The 19,583-nt window shown below is 52.8% G+C and overlaps 1 protein-coding gene across 1 annotated transcript; it reads right to left on the reverse strand.

Annotated features, from left to right (window-relative positions):
- Window positions 1-4,003: 4,003 nt before the first annotated feature.
- LOC132593868 (vitamin D3 hydroxylase-associated protein-like) lies at window positions 4,004-19,583 on the reverse strand. The gene is made up of 3 exons (XM_060288242.1): window positions 18,233-19,583; window positions 8,907-9,066; window positions 4,004-4,129 (listed from the first exon to the last, which is right to left on the reverse strand). The coding sequence occupies exons 1-3, from the start codon at window positions 18,307-18,309 to the stop codon at window positions 4,127-4,129; spliced, it is 240 nt and encodes a 79-aa protein (XP_060144225.1). The 5' UTR covers window positions 18,310-19,583; the 3' UTR covers window positions 4,004-4,126.

Raw genomic sequence — 19,583 nt, forward strand, 5'->3', positions numbered from 1 at the left:
AAGCAACCTAAGTGTCCATCAACAGGGGAATGGATAAAGAAGATGTGGTACATATATACAATGGAATATTACTCAGCCATAAAAAGAATGAAGTAATGCCATTTGTAGCAACATGGATGGACCTAGAGACTTTCATACTGAGTGAGGTAAGTCAGATACAGAAAGACATCATATGATATCATTTATATGTGGAATCTTAAAAAAAAAAGGATACAAATGAACTTATCTACAAAACAGAAGTACAGTCACAAATGTAGAAAACAAACTTATGGTCACCAGGGATGGGGGGGTCAGGGATAAACTGGGAGATTGGGATTGACATATACACACTACTATATATAAAATAGATAACTAATAAGAACCTGCTGTATAGCACAGAGAACTTTATTCAATACTCTGTAATAGCCTATATGGGAAAAGAATCTAAGAGTGGATATATATATAACTGATTATTATTATAAATATATAACTGATTCACTTTGCTGTACACCTGAAACTAACACAACATTGAAATCAACTGTACTCCAATAAAAATTTTTAAAAAAAGAATCCGCTCTGCAAAGCCTTACTCAAGTGCCAGGCACTGTGCTCCCCTCTCTGTGTTGCTGAGTCCTTGACTCCTCTCCACCCCGTGAGATGTGGATTACTATCCCGCATGTACAAATGGGAAACCGAGGTGGCAGACAGGTACACAGGTACACAGCTAGTGGGCAGCAGAGGATTCAGCCATGCCCTCAAGTACATGGGGCTCCAAGAGGGCTGGAGTGCGCAGTGCAATCCTGAGTTGAAAAGGCAGCTCCTCCCAGCAGTCACCTGTGTGCAGGGAGTGAGCATCAAAGCAGCAGTGAGGTGGACAGAGGGCACTAGAGCAGAGCCAGATGTGGGGTGTGTCTTTGGGCAGCCACGTGGGGGAATCCAGAGGAGAGGACTCCAGGCTTGAGGTGGGTTTGCATTCTACATGGTATCACCTCTGAGACCTGCACCTGCGCTGGGGATGGGTTGCTGCCCTGTGCTGAGGCTTGCATTTGCAGGTGGCCTGGGCTGAGGCCGCCTTTGTAAGTGAGGCAGCAGAAAGCATGTTAAGAGTGAATGGGGGGGACTTCCCTGGCAGTCCAGTGGTTAAGACTCTGCATTTCCACTGCAAGGGGCGTGGGTTCAATCCCTGGTCAGGAAACTAAGATCCCAAATGCCATGGGGCCAAAAAATAAATAAAAATAAAAATGTAACATTTGAGGATTTCCCTGGTGGTCCAGTGGGTGAGACTCTGCGTTCCCAATGCAGGAGGCCCGGGTTCAATCCCTGGTCGGGGAACTAGATCCCACATGCATGCCGCAACTAAGAAGTCTACATGCTGCAACTAAAAGATCCCGCATGCCACAACTAAAGATCCCGCATGCCGCAACTAAAGATCCCGCATGCTGCAAGGAAGATCCCACCCACATGCTGCAACTAAGACCCAGCACAGCCTAAATATATAAATATTTTAAATGTAATATTTTTTTAAAAAAAGAGTGAATGGATATGCTAAGAGAAAGAAGTCAGACCCCCAAGCCTCATACCTCATGATTCCATTTATATGAAGTCCTAGAAGAGGCAAAACCGTAGTGACAGAAGGCAGACCAGTGGTTGCTGGAGGTAGGGGTGGGGTGAATTGCAACAGGACGTGAGGGAAATTTGGAGGATGATGGAAATAGTCTATATTTTGATTATGGTGGTGGTTATACATGTATATATACATTTGTTAAAATTCATCAAGTTACTCAAAATTGGTGAATTTTATTGCATGTAAATTATACTCCAATAAAGTTCATTTAAAAAGTGAATGGAGAAAAAAAAAAAGTGAATGGAGGGAATTTCCTGGTGGTCCAGTGGTTAGGACTCCACGCTTCCACTGCAGAAGCCACGGGTTCGATTCCTGGTCCGGGAACTAAGACTCCACAAGCTGCAGGACGCGGCCAAAAGAAAACAGAAAAAAATAGTGAATGGAAATTGGGAGTGAGTGCTAACAGGTACAGGGTTTCTTTTCAGGACGATGAAAATGTTCTGGAACTAGATAGTGGTGGTGGTTGCATGACATTCTGAATATACTAAAACCCACTGAGTTGTACGCTTTAAATGGTGAATTTATGTAATCTGAATTTTTTCTCAACTTAAGAAAACATTTTAAAATAGTGAATAGCATCAGAGGTCAAAGCCACAGAGGCTGTGGCAGGACTCAAAGGTCCTGGACTCCTAGTCTCACCCACCCCACCCCCGCCAAGACTCAGTGCCCTCTCACTTGATGCCATGGCAGGATAGCCGATATAGAAGGCAGGGTCTCCAGAGCTGGTGCCAGTGGCACGTCCAGGTCCAGGGACATCCACTTGGCTATGAACTCTTGCTGATATGCCTGCAGGGATAGTGGTGGGCAGGAGGGTAAGACTGGCAGAGGTCAGTGTTTTCAGGACAAGGTCAGGTGTTGCTAGGCCGAGTCAGCTTAAACACCAGGAAGAATCCCCAGGCTGTGAGATGCAGACTGAGATGGGGGCAGGACGGGGGGATGTCAGGGTCTTCCCAGGGGCCAAGGCGAAGGGATGGGAAGGGGAGTCTGAAGCTACAGTGATTGGGGGACAATGCATCAACCTGGCCCCAGGGAGGCAGACTAACCTCCTAGGTCACCATCCTGGTGCAGCTGGGCATGCCCTGCCGGCCAAGACAGAGATCTACCTCCCGTTGGGCTACTCCTGTCATCACTCAGGTGTCTGCTGCCCCTGTTCCAGCAGTCCCTCAAGGTCTCCCCAGGCATACATCGCCTCCGCTGCTGTGTGCTGCTCTCACAGTTTCTTGGGTGTCCTTGGGGAATGGGGAAGACTGAGAAGTCCAAAGGTCAGCACGAGAGGACTCCTTTTCATACAAATGGGGACATGACAGCCAGGAGGCAGGGTCTGGCCTCAATGCTGGCTGCATATCAGCTGGCAGCCGCTACAGGGAATCACCCTGTATCTTGTCCCCTGGCCAAGACACCTTGCCTGTCCAATGTTCCCAAGAGTACACATCCCCTGATCAGAGCCCTACCACCACCACCAGCCAAAGGGACCCACAGTCCCCCTCAAAAATCACAGGTCCCCTCCCCTAAACTGCGAGGCCCCAGGTCAGCCCTCAGGCTGCTCCAGCCCCGATTCCAAACAGCACCTCAACTCCAAGCACACCAGGCCAAGCCCAACAGCAAGGCCAAGCCCAAACCAGCCTCCTCTCCCAGCCACATCCCCACCACAGTTCCAACCTTAACCCCAACCCCAACCCAAACCTAACCTCAACTCAGGCCCAACCGTTATCCCAGCTTAACCCAATTCTAGCACGCACTCAGAGCTCAACTCCAAATCTAACCCCAGCCCCGGTCCCAGCCACACCCAAAAGTCTAAATCTAACCCCATGTCAGGCACGACTCTAAAACGCTAATTAGATCCCAAAGTCTAAACAGCCCTGTCCCCAGCAGACAAGCTCCCCGCAGCCACGTGACCCTCATCCAGTTCCCATGGAAAACCCTTGTAAGCTGGACCTGAGGAGACTCGACTACTCACCCCACTCCATGAATCTCTTCCAAATTCTGGCCAGTCCGGGGCTCCCAGAGGAGGGGAGAGATGGGGAGAGCAACTTCAGAAACCACAGGGCAACACCAGCCTGCCCGGGACAGGGGTCCAGGAAGAGCAACTCTGCTCTGCTTGTCCCTAAGCCCCTGACCACCACACCAAGCCCTGGGACCTCTCTAAGTCCCACCCGCTCTAAATCCCCTTCCCTCTCACTGACACCCCGTCACTGAGCCTCTCTGAAGCCCCTCCCCTCTCTGAGAGCACTCCTCTCTTTTGGCCCCATCCCCCCTCTTTCAGTTCCTCTCCTGTTGAGCCCTTCTCTGAACCACCACATTATCTGGGCCTCCTCTTCCTCTCTGACCCGACCTCACCCCCCTGGGAGCCCCTCCCCTTTCTGAGCCCCTGTCCTCTCTGGGCCCTTTTCCCCCCCGAGTCCCTCCCGCTCTGGGTCCACACTCACTGTGTACTTCAGGATCCGGGCCAAGAAACAGTTGAGTGGGTCTGGCAGGCGGAGCTGGCTGACCATGTCCTTCATGTTGGGGTCCACAATGTCCCCCTTACTGAGGAACCACAGACACAGAGCTGGTCAGTTACAGCCTTCAGCCAACGGCTGGCTCCCACCACCCAGCTTCCCCTCGGTAGATAAGCCAGGGAGGGAGGTCAGACCCAAAGAAACACTCTGCTCTCACCAGCACCACCCCTGGAATGTGTGCATTCTGAAGACGGGGCCTGAGTGGGTGACTCGCTGCATAAGGTCACACAATTAGCCAGAGGCATCCCACCAGCCCAGGCCCGCAGCTCCCCTCCTAGGGCTCAAGTTGCCACCAGCCCCCTCCCCATTTCCACCAGGCCCCATATCTGAGTCCCAGCAGACATACAGCTTCTCCAGAAGAGTGGCCCCTCCCTCAGCAAAAGGACCCCCGCCCTACAGGTGTAAGAAGGCATACACGGCAGGGCGGATAGCGAAGGGGATGACCTGGGGAGACAGAGGCCGAGTCAGGGCCTGGAGCTCGTCCTGCTCTGCCCTGTGTTCTCCCTGTATCCCTCAGGATTTAGAGAGAGGGTACCACCTCACCCCTCACCTCCATCCACCTCAGCCCCGCAGCAGGGCATGAGAAGCCTCGTGCCACGCCCACTCCCTCAGCCCACACAGAGATGAGACAGAATTCGAGCTGCCTATTTAGCTGTGACCCAGCCCCTTGCCAAGTGCTTTACTGTGAGCTCATTTAACCTGCACAGCCACCCGGTGTGGTAGAAACCTGAGGCTTACAGGGGTGAAGAGACTGGCCAGGCAATTCTCAAAGGGGAGGCAGGGCAGGGGGGAGCTGTCGGGGCGTGGGAGGTCGGGGAGGAGGGATTTCGAGGACAGAGCACTCCTTACAGCCAAATGGAGGCAACAGAAACCCCGGCTATGGGAATCGTAGGTGTGAGCCCCAGAGTCCCCGCCACCGAAGGGGGATGCCTTCCTCACAGGGTGGGGCCCACCCTGCTCCCACCTCCACCCCATCAGTCTTCTGGTCCAACCTCTTCATTATACCCGTGTGGAGACTGAGGCTTAGAGAAGAGACGTGACTTGGCCAGGGTTACCTAGAGGCCTAAAGGCCCAGCTTCACTCAATACCGGGCTCTCTAAACCACACTTGCTGAATACGCTCTGTGTGTGTTGGGTATATGATGCTGGAGTCCCTCCCTCTCTGGGGGTGGTATCTTCTACGGCTCAGGGCAGCAGAGAAGCCAAAGCAGTGGGCATCCAGCTGACTGACTGAGCGTGTGGGCTTCCTGCCCACTGCACCCTGGGCTGAGAAAGGAGGGCTTCACAGGGGATGATCAGACAGCAGACCCACCAATGAGGAATGAGGGGCGGGGGGAGGGAGCCCTCCAGGCCTGCCCCCCACCTGGCCCACCTCCTCCCTGAAGGGCAGGGGGGCATGGTGGGGTGCAGCGGGTGCACGTCTTCAATCAGCAGCGCTCACAGGCACCACACCAGGCTCTTCACGTCCCAGGCCACGGGGCCAGCCGCTGTGGTCACTGCACAGAGGGGACGGAGGGAGGCAGATACACCGCATCCTTTCTGCTCTGGGGACCCCCACTGCCTGGCCTCGGAGGGTGGGACCCAGGGCCATGATCAGGGCAAAAGGAAGAGGCCCTGGGGCCAACCTGGGTCAGGGGTTGAGGACGGGTGGAGTCGGCAGACTGTCTAAAGCGACTCTAGTGCCTGAAAGGAGACCCTCATCTGGGGCAGAACATGAAGAGACTGCTAGGAGAGGTTAAAGCACCTCTCAGTGGGGCAAGAGTCACTGGACTAGGGAGCCACGCAGAACCTTCTCCCAGATTCCTTGATCACCAGTGGGGCCAGTCTGTCTGAGATACAGGACAAGTGACATGTCCTTGGAGAAAGGCAGGCAGGTTTGTCTTTGAATGGATGTGGCCAGAGGCGGACAAGACCTCACCTGATTTCCTCCCCTCGACAGCAGAGGCAACTCCGGAGTAGCTGCAAAACCCCACCCACCCAGAGCCCAGCTCAGCACCTGAAGGGAAGGACTTGGGTGCCAAAGAGGCTTGAGCACCCAGCCAGTGCACTCCCCCGGGACCCAGCACACAAGAATGGGAGCTATTTCAAACCCTCCCACGACTTTCTACTGCCCACAGCATAAATCTGAGCTCTTTGACTGCCCTTCAAGGCTCTAAACTATCAACTCCTTCCATAACTTCCCCTTCTAGCCTTTCCACACACCCATATCGCTCCAGGCAAAATAGGCTGCTTACAGAATTACAGCCTTCTAGATGCCACTGCATGTCCATCCTTCAAAACCAAGCTCAAGGGACTTCCCTGGTGGCTCAGTGGTTAAGAATCCGCCTGCCAATGCAGGGGACACGGGTTCGATCCCTGGTCCAGGAGGATCCCACGTGCTGCGGAGCAACTAAGCCCGTGCGCCACAGCTGCTGAGCCTGTGCTCTGGAGTCCATGAGCCACAGCTACTGAGCCCATGTGCCACAACTGCTGAAGTCCATGCATCACAACTACTGAAGCCCATGCGCCTAGGGCCTGTGCTCTGCAACGGGAGAGGCCACTGCAATGAGGAGCCTGCGCCCAGCAACAAAGAATGGCCCACGCTCGCCGCAGCTGGGGAAAGCTCGTGTGCAGCAACGAAGATCCAATGCAGCCAAAAATAAATAAATTAATTAATTTTAAAAATCCAAGCTCAAACACTGCCTCCTCCAGGAAGCCTTCCCTGCCTTTGATCTGCCTCTGAAAGTTTAAAATCTAGGCTTTTAATAAATCTCTGTTGAAGAAAATGTCAGCTTCACCCTGTAAGTTCCCACAAGATTTGACCCTCTCTTAGAGCCTCGATCACTTGCTGACTAAGCCATTCGGATGTCTAAGAGCACAATAGGGCCAGGGACTAGGTCTGAGAGTGTTCTGTGTCCCCATTACAGGGCCCACACAATGCAGGTACTCAGAGTGGGGTTGAAAGATAGGTGGAGGGGTGGATAGATGTACGGATGAATGCAAGATAGATGGAAAGATTAATGGAAATACGTATGGAGAGGCGGGTGGATGGATGAATGGAGGCAAATATGGATTGATTGATGACCAGTTGAGTGGATGGATGGAGAGATAAATGGGTGAATGGATGAATGAATGAACGAATGGAAGGAAGGATGTGTGTAAGTTCTTCAAGGGCTGGGATATTTGTCCATTTGTTCACTGATGCATCCCAAGTACCTAGTACAGTGTCTGTCCAATAAATTAAATGGCAGATGAATGGTGAAATTGCTTGATGGATAGAGACTGGGATGATGACTGCATGGGTGGATGAATGGATGGGGAATTGTTATAGATGGCTAAATGGATGGGTTGATGTATGAGTAAGGGGAAGGGTAGGTAGATGGATGCATATACAGATGAATGAATTAATGAAGTAATGAATGAGTGGACAGTCTATTCCACTGCCACCCATACCAAACATGGTGTGTTTAGCTGTGGCTGAGGCAGGAGTTATTTGAAGCCCTCCTACCTTGACCCACTTCCCCTAATACTGAGCTAATGAGAGTTGATGTGCGGACCAGACCCCTAGTTCCTCCAGGCTGGGCTGGAGGAACCCACCACCGAGTGCCTGAGGCAGTATCCTGTGGTTGGGAGGCCACAGACACCACTAAAGCTGGCTGGAAGGCAGACACTGCCACCAGGGTTGGTACCCATGCCCAGGATGGAACTCCCTCCTGCCAGGAGAGCTCCCTCACCCCCTGAGGAGCCCCCAGGTGTCTTAAGTTCAAAGGGTTGAATCTCTGCAATCAAAGCTGAGGGAAGCAGAAGAAAAGGGGCTGCGAGGGGAAGGTTTAACTGGAGAAGACTGGCCCGCCCACAGAGAGGCCGGCCTCCCTCAGAGTCACCCCCAGGGCTGGTGAGCTCCACCCGGGGTGCTGGAAACCTCCTGGTGTCCCTTCAGCTGAGGTGAAGGGCTGCTGCTGCAAGAGTCACCAACCACGACTCCTCAAATAAGGATCAAGGAGCCCACAGCTCTGCTATCAGAACTGGGAACAGGTTCCAAAAACAGGTAGAAATAGATACACCAACAGCTGAGTGGGGTGCAGGTGGGGGGAGGAGAATAGAGAATAAGAACAATTAGAGAGAAGCTGGAATAGAAACAGAGATGTAACTTTCCAGAACCTTGGGACCAGAGGGCCCTTAGGGAGCATGGAGTCCACCCACACGTTGTCAGATGAGGAAGTTGAGGCTCAGAGGGCAGAGAAGACTTGCCCAAGAACCTCGGTCCCAAGGTCTGCGTGACCGGCCCTCACCTCACCCTCAGCGCTGAGTCTGGACTCTCAGCTGCCTCTTCGTCCTGGGCCCAGCCCCGGCCCCGGCCTGCCTATTGCAGAGAACTGAGCAGTGTCTGGGGGATGTTGGTCTTAACGAAGGGAATAGCTACCCGGCCTTGAGCCCTTTCACAATGACCCCATCCTTGGCCACCGGCTTCTCCAGGAACTGGGCCAGGCCACATGTCAAGTCATGGCCCTGCAGGGAAGTGACATGAGCTCCAGCCCCTGGGGGTCAGAGTGGAATCAGCCAGCAGATAGACTCTCATCCCCACTCCACTCACACTCACATGCATTCTCTTGCCCTCTGAGACTCAAGTGCTGCACGCTTAGAAGGATTCACAGATGGCAGAAGAGCACAGCACGGTGGTTAAGAGATGGGGTTTGGGAGCCCGACCGCTGGTTCGGTTTCCCAGTTGGCCAGTTTCTAACTGTACAGCCTCGATTCAGTAACTTGCCCAATGTCACACACTCAGATGCTCATGTGTATACATGCACGTGTACCCCCAGGGCTCACCACGCAGTCATAGGTAGCCTTGAGGCTGGTGGGGACCCCGCAGAGAAGGCCTCGCTCTCTCTTCTTCACCTTCTTCAATGCCTGCCGTTGTTCCTCACATTCCCCCAGGACATCTGTCAGGCAGTTCACCTCCTGGTGCACTTTCAGTGCCTGAGCAGCTCTGAGGGAGACCAGAGGGGGGCTCAGGGGGTGGCCAGGCACAGGGCACTGAGTCACCCCATCCCCTCTGCCCACCCTGACTCAGAGCAGAAGTGACAGATGACTGTGGCACGAGTCACCTCCCAAGCTGGCTGCAGCGCCACAGGGTCACACCTGTCCCGCAACTCCTCTAAGCAGAACAATGACGGGTGACATCCCCCACTCCACCCAGAGCCCCGGGGTTGGGCCCTGACCCCAACCTTCCCCCCCACCCCGCCCCCAAGGTAGCTGCAGAGGACGCTCTCCAGACTCAGCTTGTCAGCCCGCAGCTTCTGGGCCAACTTCTCCTGGGGCAGCTCCAAGAATGGGCTTGGGGTCCAGCTCTGGCTCCTGTGGAGTTGGGGGGCAGGCAGATGTCATACTGCTCCACGCAGGGCCCCTCACACACTCAACATCACGTCCACATACTCCAGCGGACACAGTGTGCTCCTCACATGTTCCTGTGCTCAACCTTAGCATTAAAGACATCTCCTGGTCTGTCTCCCGGTTGTCATGAAAGCCCTACAGGGACACAGGTGTCCTCTTCTGTGTCTGCCTCCCCAGAGTCCAGCCCAGGGCCCGGCACAGAGAAGGCCTGCCTCCCTCCTCGTACCGCTATCCAGCAGGGACACCAGGGGAGTGGGAGTGACTCTACAGGCACATCTTGGGACACAGGGGTTATGGAAAGTGAGGCTCAGTTCTGTGAGGTTTGCCTTCAGGGCTCAGTCCAGCATCCCACCTTTCCTTCTTCTCCAGTCCTCCCACCCCTGCTGGTCTGACCTTGGGGAAGGGCAAGGTCCAGCGTGGGTGGCAGGAGAGCTGGGAGCCAGCCTTAACCACAGCACTGGTCAGCTCCCCTCCCATGGCCTAGGTCTCCTCAGAGAGGCAAGGACCGGAAGTCAATGAGGAGTCAGCCATGCAGGTGAGCACAGACAAGCCCCCCAGCTGCTCTAAGCTCAGCCCTTCAGGGTGTGAGGGAGGGCCTGAATCAGCCCTCAGGCCTGGATCAGCCCTCAGGACTCCGGTCAGGGGCAAGGGTGATGTGACAAGGACCTAGCACACAGCGGGCACTCAAGAAGGCGAAGCTATCTCCCTTTGCCCTCCACGGTCTCAGCTGAGACCCTGCCGCTGGCAAGCTGGAGTGTGGGTTGGGTGGAGCTTTCTTGGTCCTGGAGGGGAGCAGGGGAGACAAAGGGGTTTTCTTGGGAGGTTGGGGGCTCCAAGGCTTCTTGGATTCTTCCTATCCTCACCTTACTCTCCTCTGCAGCGTCTGACTCTGAGACACCATCCTTCTGGAAACTCTCCTTGCCCTCAACTCCCCTGACTTTCCCCTGTTCTCCAGCAATTCCCGCTCAGTCTCCTCTGGCCCTCCTCTCTCCTTACCTGTCCACCTTCCTTGGGCAACCCCAGTGGCCACATGGGCCCCACAGTGCCCAGATCTCCCCATTTCTCCAGTCCAGGCGCACTTCCCACCAGGCCTCAGACCCATTTACCCACTCACGGACCCACAGTCATCCAGGACTCATCATTTTTCTGTCAAACCTGTTCTTCGTGAGATTCCCAACTGATGCTACTTGTGTCACCAATGCAGTGAACCTCAAGATCACCCTGGATCCTCAGACCCAAGTTCTTTTTTTTTTTTTCTTTTCACACACACACACTGTATTTTATTTCTACAAGACACCAAGCATTGTAAATGGATGACCACAACAAAAGCAGCAATGATTGCAATTACCAAACACGAAACACACTCACACTGTGTCATAATAGTGACAGACCCAAGTTCTGACCATGGATTGATAAATGCTAACACAATCACATGTAAGATAGATGTGTTACAACACTTCATACGTGCCAGGCCCCATTCCAAGCATTTTACATATAATAATTCATATTACTCCTCACAACAACCCTAGAAGGTAGGTCATGTTATTTTCTCATTTTACAGCAGAAGACCCTGAAGCACAGACAGCTGTTTACCCAAGGACCTGGATTCATGCCGGCCTGTGCAGCCCCAGTGACCATTCTCTTATCCACACACAATGCCAATAGGTGGTCCTGCCTCCTTCAAATCTCCCACCTCGGACTCCTTCCTGCCTAGAACCTTCTCTGTCTCTCAGTTTTCTTACAGCCTCCTCACTGGCCTCCCTGCCTCTAGACTCTACCCCTCCAGCTCAGCCTCTTCACTACAGCCTGGGTGATCCTTTCCAGAACTTATAAAACCCAAATCTGACTGCAGGTCCCAGTTGCCCTCAGAATAAAGTTGCAACACCATTCTCTTCAGGGTGGTTTAAAGATTTTCACCATAAACATATAACGTGTTCACACATAGATACACCAGTATTCGCAGTTACCCAGTACTTACCCAGCACCAGGAACACGTCAAACACTCTGCCTGTCCCATTGCATTAAATCTTCACCAAAACCCTTAAATGGCTGCTTTTATTATCATTTCAGTTTCACCAATGAAGGCAACTGGGACACAGAGGTTAACTTTCTTGCCCCAGGTCATAAAGGTGGGGACACTTAAGCCCAAGTCATCTGTAGCTTCACCGCTACCCTCTAATGGCTCTTGGGAGGGGAGCTTTTCTGATGAAGCACTTCCTGGGTGCCAGGCACTGCCCTAGGCCCTTTCTCTGCCTGGGTCCCAGTGGGCCCATCTCACCAGCCTCTTCTTGCCTATTCCCCTCCCATATACTGCTGCCCAATCTTTCTATTCACTGTGCCATTTTGCCATCTCCGTGCCTCAGCTCAGAGCTCCCCAGCCTGTTTGCCACAAGTGAGACAGGCTGGGACCTGGGACCCTTTGCTGGGACCTGGGCCCCTTTGCTGCTGTGCTGCAGTGCTTGCACCTGGACACACCTCTCCTCCAGCAACAAAATACAAAGAAACTGTATGGGACTAAAAATGACTGCATACATGCACAGTTGGGGCAAATTTTGGACCCAAAAGATACAAAGAGACCAAAAACCCAACTGCCACTTTTGCAGAACCTGGAGCAAAAGCAGGGTGTCGGGAGCAAAAGCAGGGCACTGCGCATGCCCCCTGCACACACCACCACCTAAGGGGTGGGCAAAACACCTAAGCCACCCCTCTGGCCTGACCCTTGGACACACCCCTACCCTCATCCCATGTAAGAAACAAGCTTGCCCCCCTTCAGGGAGTGAGAAAGCAAGGGAACCTGTTGTTTGTTCTCGTTCCCCCACTGCAGCAGGGGCCCCAATAAAGCCTTGCCTGCATGTCTTGTCTGGCCTCTAGTCGATTTCTGTTGATTGGGGAAGGCCAAGAACCCTAGTCGGTAACACAAGGACTTTCAGGAGGGCCCGGATATGCATCACCTTGGACAGGGCGAGCATTTGGCTAGAATGCACCTCAACAGCTGCACCCTCCGTGCCTAAAAGATACTGAAATCCTTCTGAGTCACTTAGCAAAGAGCCACTGCCCTGAGCACGGCACTACCCCAGCTGCCCTAGCCCCTCCCCTGGGATTGCATCCTCTCTTCACAGCCCAGCAAGAAAAGGGCTCCTCTAGGCACAGCCTCTGACGCCCTCAGGGGCCACGGAGGGCCAGGCTGTGCTCATCCCTTGCCTTTCTCTCCCCAGTCCTGAGGAGCCCCACCAGCCCCACCAGGGACCACCCAGCACTCGCCGGTCCACGGGCACTCCATCAAGACTGAACGCCAACCCCGATTCCCACATAGCTACCTGGGGAGGTGGCACCCCTGGTGACACCCTGAGGGCAAGTGCCCGGCGTCCATCTGGACCCCTGAGGCTAGCGTTCCCCTGCAGCTGTCCTTGCGTGGCCACTGGTGAAAATGGCAGCCTCTCGGGAAGCTGGGGAGAGGTGGGGAGAGCAGGCCAGGAGACACAAAGGGGGGCCCTGCAGGCCTCTGCTGGGACTGCTCCTCTGCCAGTGCTGGGGTGGGGGGCTTTCAAGGGCCCGAGGAAGCTTTTCACCAACCCTGATGAATGGAACAAATCTATTAGAATAAATTCACTGAAACTCACTAAAAGCCCACTCAGCAAGGACATTAGTTTTATTGCTAAAATGAGAACTATCGCTTAGAGTGCTTGCTGTATACCCACTGTAAACATTTATTAACTTACTTGTGTACTATAATTATAATCATCACCCCATTGTAGAGATGAGGGGGTTAAGGCACAGAGAAATTATTTTAAATGTAAGCATCAGAGTCAGGATTCGAACACAGGCAGCCCAACACTCTCTTAACTACCATACTCTTAACCACCATGTTACACAGGTTCTCCCAAGGCCTGTAAGATCAGGTTCGATGTAATTTATATGACATGCTAATAACAGTTTTATGACTTAGTTGACAACAGAGATGCTTGAATATATAAAATCTCGGAGGGCATTAGAAGACCTAGGAATTGTGAGTGTCAGTGCTACTGTTTCAGCAGAAGCTGAGCTAGACTCAGCCCAAGAATGGATGCATTGGTGTTGAGAGAAAGTCTCTACTTAATGAGACTGCAGGTCACCTAATGACTCAGTTTATTGAGAGAGCTTTGAAAGATAGGGACATCTTCAAAAGATGACAACCACATCAGACAATCCCCACAAATTTTCTAAACATCAACAAATTATTTGGAAATTATTAGAATAATCTGATGAAAGAATTGAGCCTCAACTTATATTGCTTTTAAGCCATTTTAGTATATACTAGGTGGGCCAAAATGTTCGTTCGATTTTTTCCATAAGAAAAGTGCTCTGGTAGCACTTAGTTGTCTTTAACTTCATTTGAAACAATTTTGTTAGATTGTATGTGACAGCTGTCATATCACTCTGCATTTAAAAAAAGACTTACCAAAATTGGTGAATTTTTGTGTAGCCATTTTTTTTTTTTTTTTTTTTTTGTGGTACGCGGGCCTCTCACTGTTGTGGCCTCTCCCATTGTGGAGCACAGGCTCTGGACGCGCAGGTTCAGCGGCCATGGCTCACGGGCCCAGCCGCTCCGCGGCATGTGGGATCTTTCCGGACCGGGGCACGAACCCGCGTCCCCTGCATCAGCAGGCGGACTCTCAACCACTGCGCCACCAGGGAAGCCCTGTGTAGCCATTTTAATATTGAAGACAGAAGAAAAAAAGCTATATTTTCGGCAATATTATGTTTTATTATTTCAAGAGAGGTAAAAACGCAACTGAAACGCACAAAAAGGTTTGTGCAGTGTATGGAGAAGGTGCTGTGACTGATCGAACGTGTCAAAAGTGGTTTGCGAAGTCTAGTACTGGAGATTCCTCGCTGGACGATGCTCCATAGTCAGGTAAACCAGTTGAAGTTGATAGTGATCAAATCAAAACAATAATTGAGAACAATCAACGTTATACCACGTGAGAGATAGCTGACATACTCAAAATATCCAAATCAAGTGTTGAAAGGCATTTGCACCAGCTGGGTTACGTTCATTGCTTTGATGTTTGGGTTGACATAAGTTAAGCGAAAAAACCTTTCTTGACCATATTTCCACATGCAAGTCTCTACTGAAACGTCATGAAAATGTTCCATTTTTATAACGAATTGTGACGGGCAATGAAAAGTGTATACTGTACAATAATGTGGAATAGAAGAGATCATGGGGCAAGCAAAATGAACCATCGACAACCACACCAAAGGCCAGTCTTCAACCAAAGAAGGTGATGTTGTGTATATGGTGGGATTGGAAGGGTGTCCTCTGTTGTGAGCTCCTTCCGGAAAACCAAACGATTCATTCCAACAAGTACTGCTCCCAATTAGACCAACTGAAAGCAGCACTCGACGAAAAACATCCAGAATTAGTCAACAGAAAACGCATGATCTTCCATCAGGATAACGCAAGACCGCATGTTTCTTTTTTTGTTTTTTGTTTTTGTTTTTTTCCTTTTTTGTGGTACGCGGGCCTCTCACTGTTGTGGCCTCTCCCGCTGTGGAGCACAGGCTCCGGACGCGCAGGCTCAGCGGCCATGGCTCACGGGCCCAGCTGCTCCATGGCATGTGGGATCTTCCTGGACCGGGCATGAACCTGTGTCCCCTGCATTGGCAGGCGGACTCTCAGCCACTGCGCCACCAGGGAAGCCCCGCATGTTTCTTTTTTAAAAAATAAATTTATTATTTTATTTATTTATCTTTGGCTGCGTTGGGTCTTCTTTGCTGTGTGCAGACTTTCTCTAGTTGTGGTGAGTGGGGGCTCCTCTTTGTTGCGGTGCATGGGCTTCTCACTGTGGCTTCTCTTGCTGCGGAGCATGGGCTCTAGGCACATGGGCTTCAGGAGTTGTGGCACGCAGGCTCAGTAGTTGTGGCGCTCGGGCTTCGTTGCTCCATGGCAACGTGGGATCTTCCCAGACCAGGGCTCGAACCCGTGTCCCCTGCATTGGCCGGCGGATTCTTAACCACTGCGCCACCAGGGAAGCCCAAGACCACATGTTTCTTTGACGACCAGGCAAAAACTGTTACCGCTTGGCTGGGAAGTTCTGATTCATCCGCCATATTCACCAGACGTTGCACCTGCGGGTTTCCATTTATTTTGGTCTTCACAAAATTCTCTTAGTGGAAGAAATTTCAATTCCCTGGAAGACTGTAAAAGGCACCTGGAACAGTTCTTTGCTCAAAAATATAAAAAGTTTTGGGAAGATGGAATTATGAAGTTGCCTGAAAAATGGCAGAAGGTAGTAGAACAAAAGGGTGAATACGTCGTCCAATAAAGTTCCTGGTGAAAATGAAAAATGTGGCTTTTATTTTTTAAAAAACTGAAGGCACTTTTTGGCCCGCCCAGTAGTGTAGAAGAGATCACCCCGTCCTGCCGAGCCCCACAGGTCCAGGTACGTCGGGCCTTCTCTACGCTCAGCTGGTCCTGCCTCCACGTGTGGTTTCAAAATCAAAGAAAATATATTTTGAAGTTTTTAGTAGATTGATTTATTATTCATATTTCCAAAGTGGTTGTTAAATATGTTTAATGTCATAAAACCCCTCAACCTGAGGTGACCAGAGCCTCCTAGTCAGCAACCTTCAGCCAGTGGACCCTACAAATATTATTTTCTAAGTATTCTATAGAAACACTGCCTTATCTCAGGCTTTTCTCTCTCTGGTACTGCCTCTCCTGTTCCTCATTTTGGAAAACTCCTACACATCCTGCAAGGTTTAGTTCCAACACCACCTCTCTGTGAAGCCTTCCCCACCAGCCCTCTCCAGACAGAAGAAATCACCCCTCCTGCTGAGCCCCACAGCTCCCTGGGCATCTGGCCTTCTCCACCCTCAGCTGAGCTGCCTCCCCTCGTGGTCTGCACAGCTCTGTTTCCATCACACCCCACCCAGACCGGGAGCCTCTTTAAGGCAAGCCTGGGTCAGATGTTAGATTCATCTCTATAATGAATCTGTCCCCAGGGTCCAGCAGAGGCAAGACCCAGGGGAATCCTTTGTGAAATATTCCTAAATGGCAATGAATTGGATTTGTTTGAATCCTGTGAGGGTTTGACCTGTGTTTCAACCTCCCACCTGCCTGGGTCAGAAAGCGGGTCATCTGAGGCCTTGAGGGTAACCCTGGTAGAGGAGTGGCCTGATTGGGAAGGTGCCCAGGACAGACATGTGTAGCTATGTTGGGAAGAGAATAAGGTGCTGAGAGCCAAAAGGCCTTGAGGGAAGGCTGGAGACGCCATGGGTAACCTCACCCCAAACCCTTTACACTCCTCCAGCCAATCAGACAAGCCCCTCCAGGTACCCAGCCAATAACTGCCTATCCCAGACACCCACACAGACACCAACCAGATGCCCAGACACACCCAGACTCAGACTTCCTCACACATCAGACACACGACACCATGTGTACACACTCAACCAAACATGCAGACCCAAGCCAGCCGTACATACCTAGATGAATACACGCCAATCAGTAACACGTACACACCCAGCCAGGCACATACACCAAGGCCCGTAACCAAACCCAAGCAGCGTACAGCCAGACACACACCCATCCAGCACACAGTAAAACGCCAGCAGGAGGCACACACAAGCAGACCCTTTACTGTTTGCAGTAAAGGAACCTAAACTCACCAATGCACACAGATGCGACCTCCCCACGCACACAGGAATCTTCTCCATCACACGGATTCGCCGCAGCAACCCCATTAGCCCAGATTTCCTCCTCATCAACCAGGGAGGGGCAGCTGCTCTCTGGGGGCAGATTGATTTATCCAACTAATTAGCCCCAATTAATATTAATACACATTCTCAGGAACTGTAGCAGCTCGGGCAGAGAAGCTGCCTGGGCCATCAATCACCGTCCAGGGGACAGCAGAGGACACTCAGGAACTCCAGAGCACGGGGACAGCAACTCAGGCACTACCCCAACCCCCGCTCCCCAGGCTCCCAGAGGGAGTCCGCCACTATCACCCAAGACATCACCAGCCCACCCCTCCTGGGGCAGTTGGGGAGCCCAAGGCCCAGAAAGGGACTGTCACATCCTGCAGGCCACACGGCAAACCGCAGGCATGGTGCAGAGTTGTCTCCGTGCCTCTCCTTCCCCCGCTCCCTCTGCCGCTCTGGGAAGGCTTTGCTGACTTACCCGCAGCTAAACCGCTTCACTGCGAGGCCCAGCCCAGCCACAGTGACTTGCCTCAGTGCCTTGCACTATCCCCAGCCAAGCTGTCCAAGCCCCCTTTTAAGAATCATAGCTTCCTGGGAGGACCCCATCTCCAGTGACCCCATGTGCTTTGCACCTGTCATGTGCTCAGCAAACATTTGCAGAGCCCTGTGCTGGCGGGGGGAGGGGGGGTGAGAGGCAGAATATGTAGAGCAGGGTCCTGTCCCAGTGGGGTCTGGGGGTGCTCAGGGGCTGAAAGGGCCCTGGCCTCCTACCTCCAATCACCTCCATAAGTTTATTTTATTTCAACAAATAGCCCAGGTAAACACCCACAGTTCTGCTGAGCCCTGTGCTGGGCACTGGGAGAAAGGGAAAATACACTGCCCCCGACTTCAAGGGGCTCAAAGGACACAGATGGAGGAGGAACTGACAGGGACACAAGGAGCCAGGATGGGGAGCTGAGTGGGGGGCTGCTCCCTGTCTTCTGAAGAAGATGGGGCAACAGGAGGGGCCCTGTCCTAAGGTGGGACCCACTACTGGGACTGAGTGCTGGGGATCTCAGGGGTCAATGTCCGCTCACCTGCTGCCGGAGACGTTGTGCCAGGGCTGCCATCTGCTGCAGCGCCCCCTCTCCGCACTTCTGCGCCCTGGGATCATTGCTCAGGGCTGGAGCCTGCTGCACCACCAGCGAGTAAGACAGCCAAGCCGCCACAGGCGTCGTGCGGAGGCGCCATCTGCTTCCTCAGGAGCGCTGCCTTCGTGTTTGTCAGCTACACAGCCAGAGCACACTCCCACGCCTGTTCCCCAACGGGGCAGGAGCCATGGTCCCAGGTGTTGACAGAACCCAACCTCCTCCCAGCCAGTTCTTACTGCCATCTGGACTTATCCCCTATATGGACAAAGTCCCCTGTTCCTCAGGCCATGCAGAAGAAGGGGCTTTGGCAGAAACTAGCCTGAAGAGGAGCCCAAGACTGCAGGTGGGCAGGTGACCAGGCTCTGATCGCACCTCCTTCACGTCCTCCTTCCCCATCCCACTCATCAGACACCCCACCAGCACCCTAATCTGACCCGCACCAGTTCTGGATGGGGTTGCCTGTGGCTTGAAGGATAATCACCAACGCCCTTAACATGGCTCATAGGTCACAGGGAGAACGACTGAACAGCCCACGGCCGCCCAGAGTTAGCAGCTCACTCTGCGGGTGTCTGGGGCTCAGGCAGAGAAGAAAGGAAGGGACATCGTGGGGGGGGGGTGGCAAGCAGAGCTCAGAAGGCATCCGTCCCAGGGGACATGATGCAAGGAAGTGAGGACTGAGGCAGGCAGGCATAGCACTCACCCCTGCCCCCGCCAGCCCAGCTAGACTTTCATTCCTGATTCCCAAAGCAAGGCCACACTGCTGCCCCGGGGATTCCAGCCTCCCCAGTCTACTGGTCGTCCCTTCCAGACTCATGTCCCGTTTCCTCATTGGACTAGGAGCTCCCTACCAGTAGGGAGAGCGTGCAGAGAAGGAATCTGTGGGGTGGGGTGGGGTGAGGGGATGGAGGTAAACTCCTGGAGGAGGGGCAGGAAAGATGGGGAAGATGTGCAGCAGTAGAGCCGGAGGGACTTGATTTGGGAGCCCTTCCACTCTTGTCTGTTTGGGCCCAGTCGTCTGTATCAGAGGAGGAGAGGGGAGCAGTCTGTCACATCTCAGGCTGCCAGTCACCAGTGAACAGGAGACTGGTGGCCGCACCCTCAAGACTGGGAAGTCAGAAGCAGATTTGGTGGGAAGGAGATGGGTCTGTGGTTCGTAATGTTGAGTCTGAGCACCCAGGGTCACCCAGGGCTGGATGTGGAGTCACAACCTACAGAGTAACCCCAAGGTCATCCACCCTCTAACACTCTTCACCATCTCCCAGGGGCCTCTGGAACTAGTCCTCCTCATCAGCAAACT

The sequence above is a fragment of the Globicephala melas genome, chromosome 1 (genome assembly GCF_963455315.2).
Source record: "Globicephala melas chromosome 1, mGloMel1.2, whole genome shotgun sequence".
In the NCBI taxonomy this organism is placed as follows: Eukaryota; Metazoa; Chordata; class Mammalia; order Artiodactyla; family Delphinidae; genus Globicephala; species Globicephala melas.

Excerpts from the sequence above, each read along its gene's own strand:
- LOC132593868 (XM_060288242.1), bottom strand. The coding sequence starts at position 18,309 with ATGATCCCAGGGCGCAGAAGTGCGGAGAGGGGGCGCTGCAGCAGATGG. Across the intron at positions 9,067-18,232 it reads CACAACGTCTCCGGCAGCAG|AGCTGCTCAGGCACTGAAAG; the intron begins GTGAGCGGACAT and ends GGTCTCCCTCAG.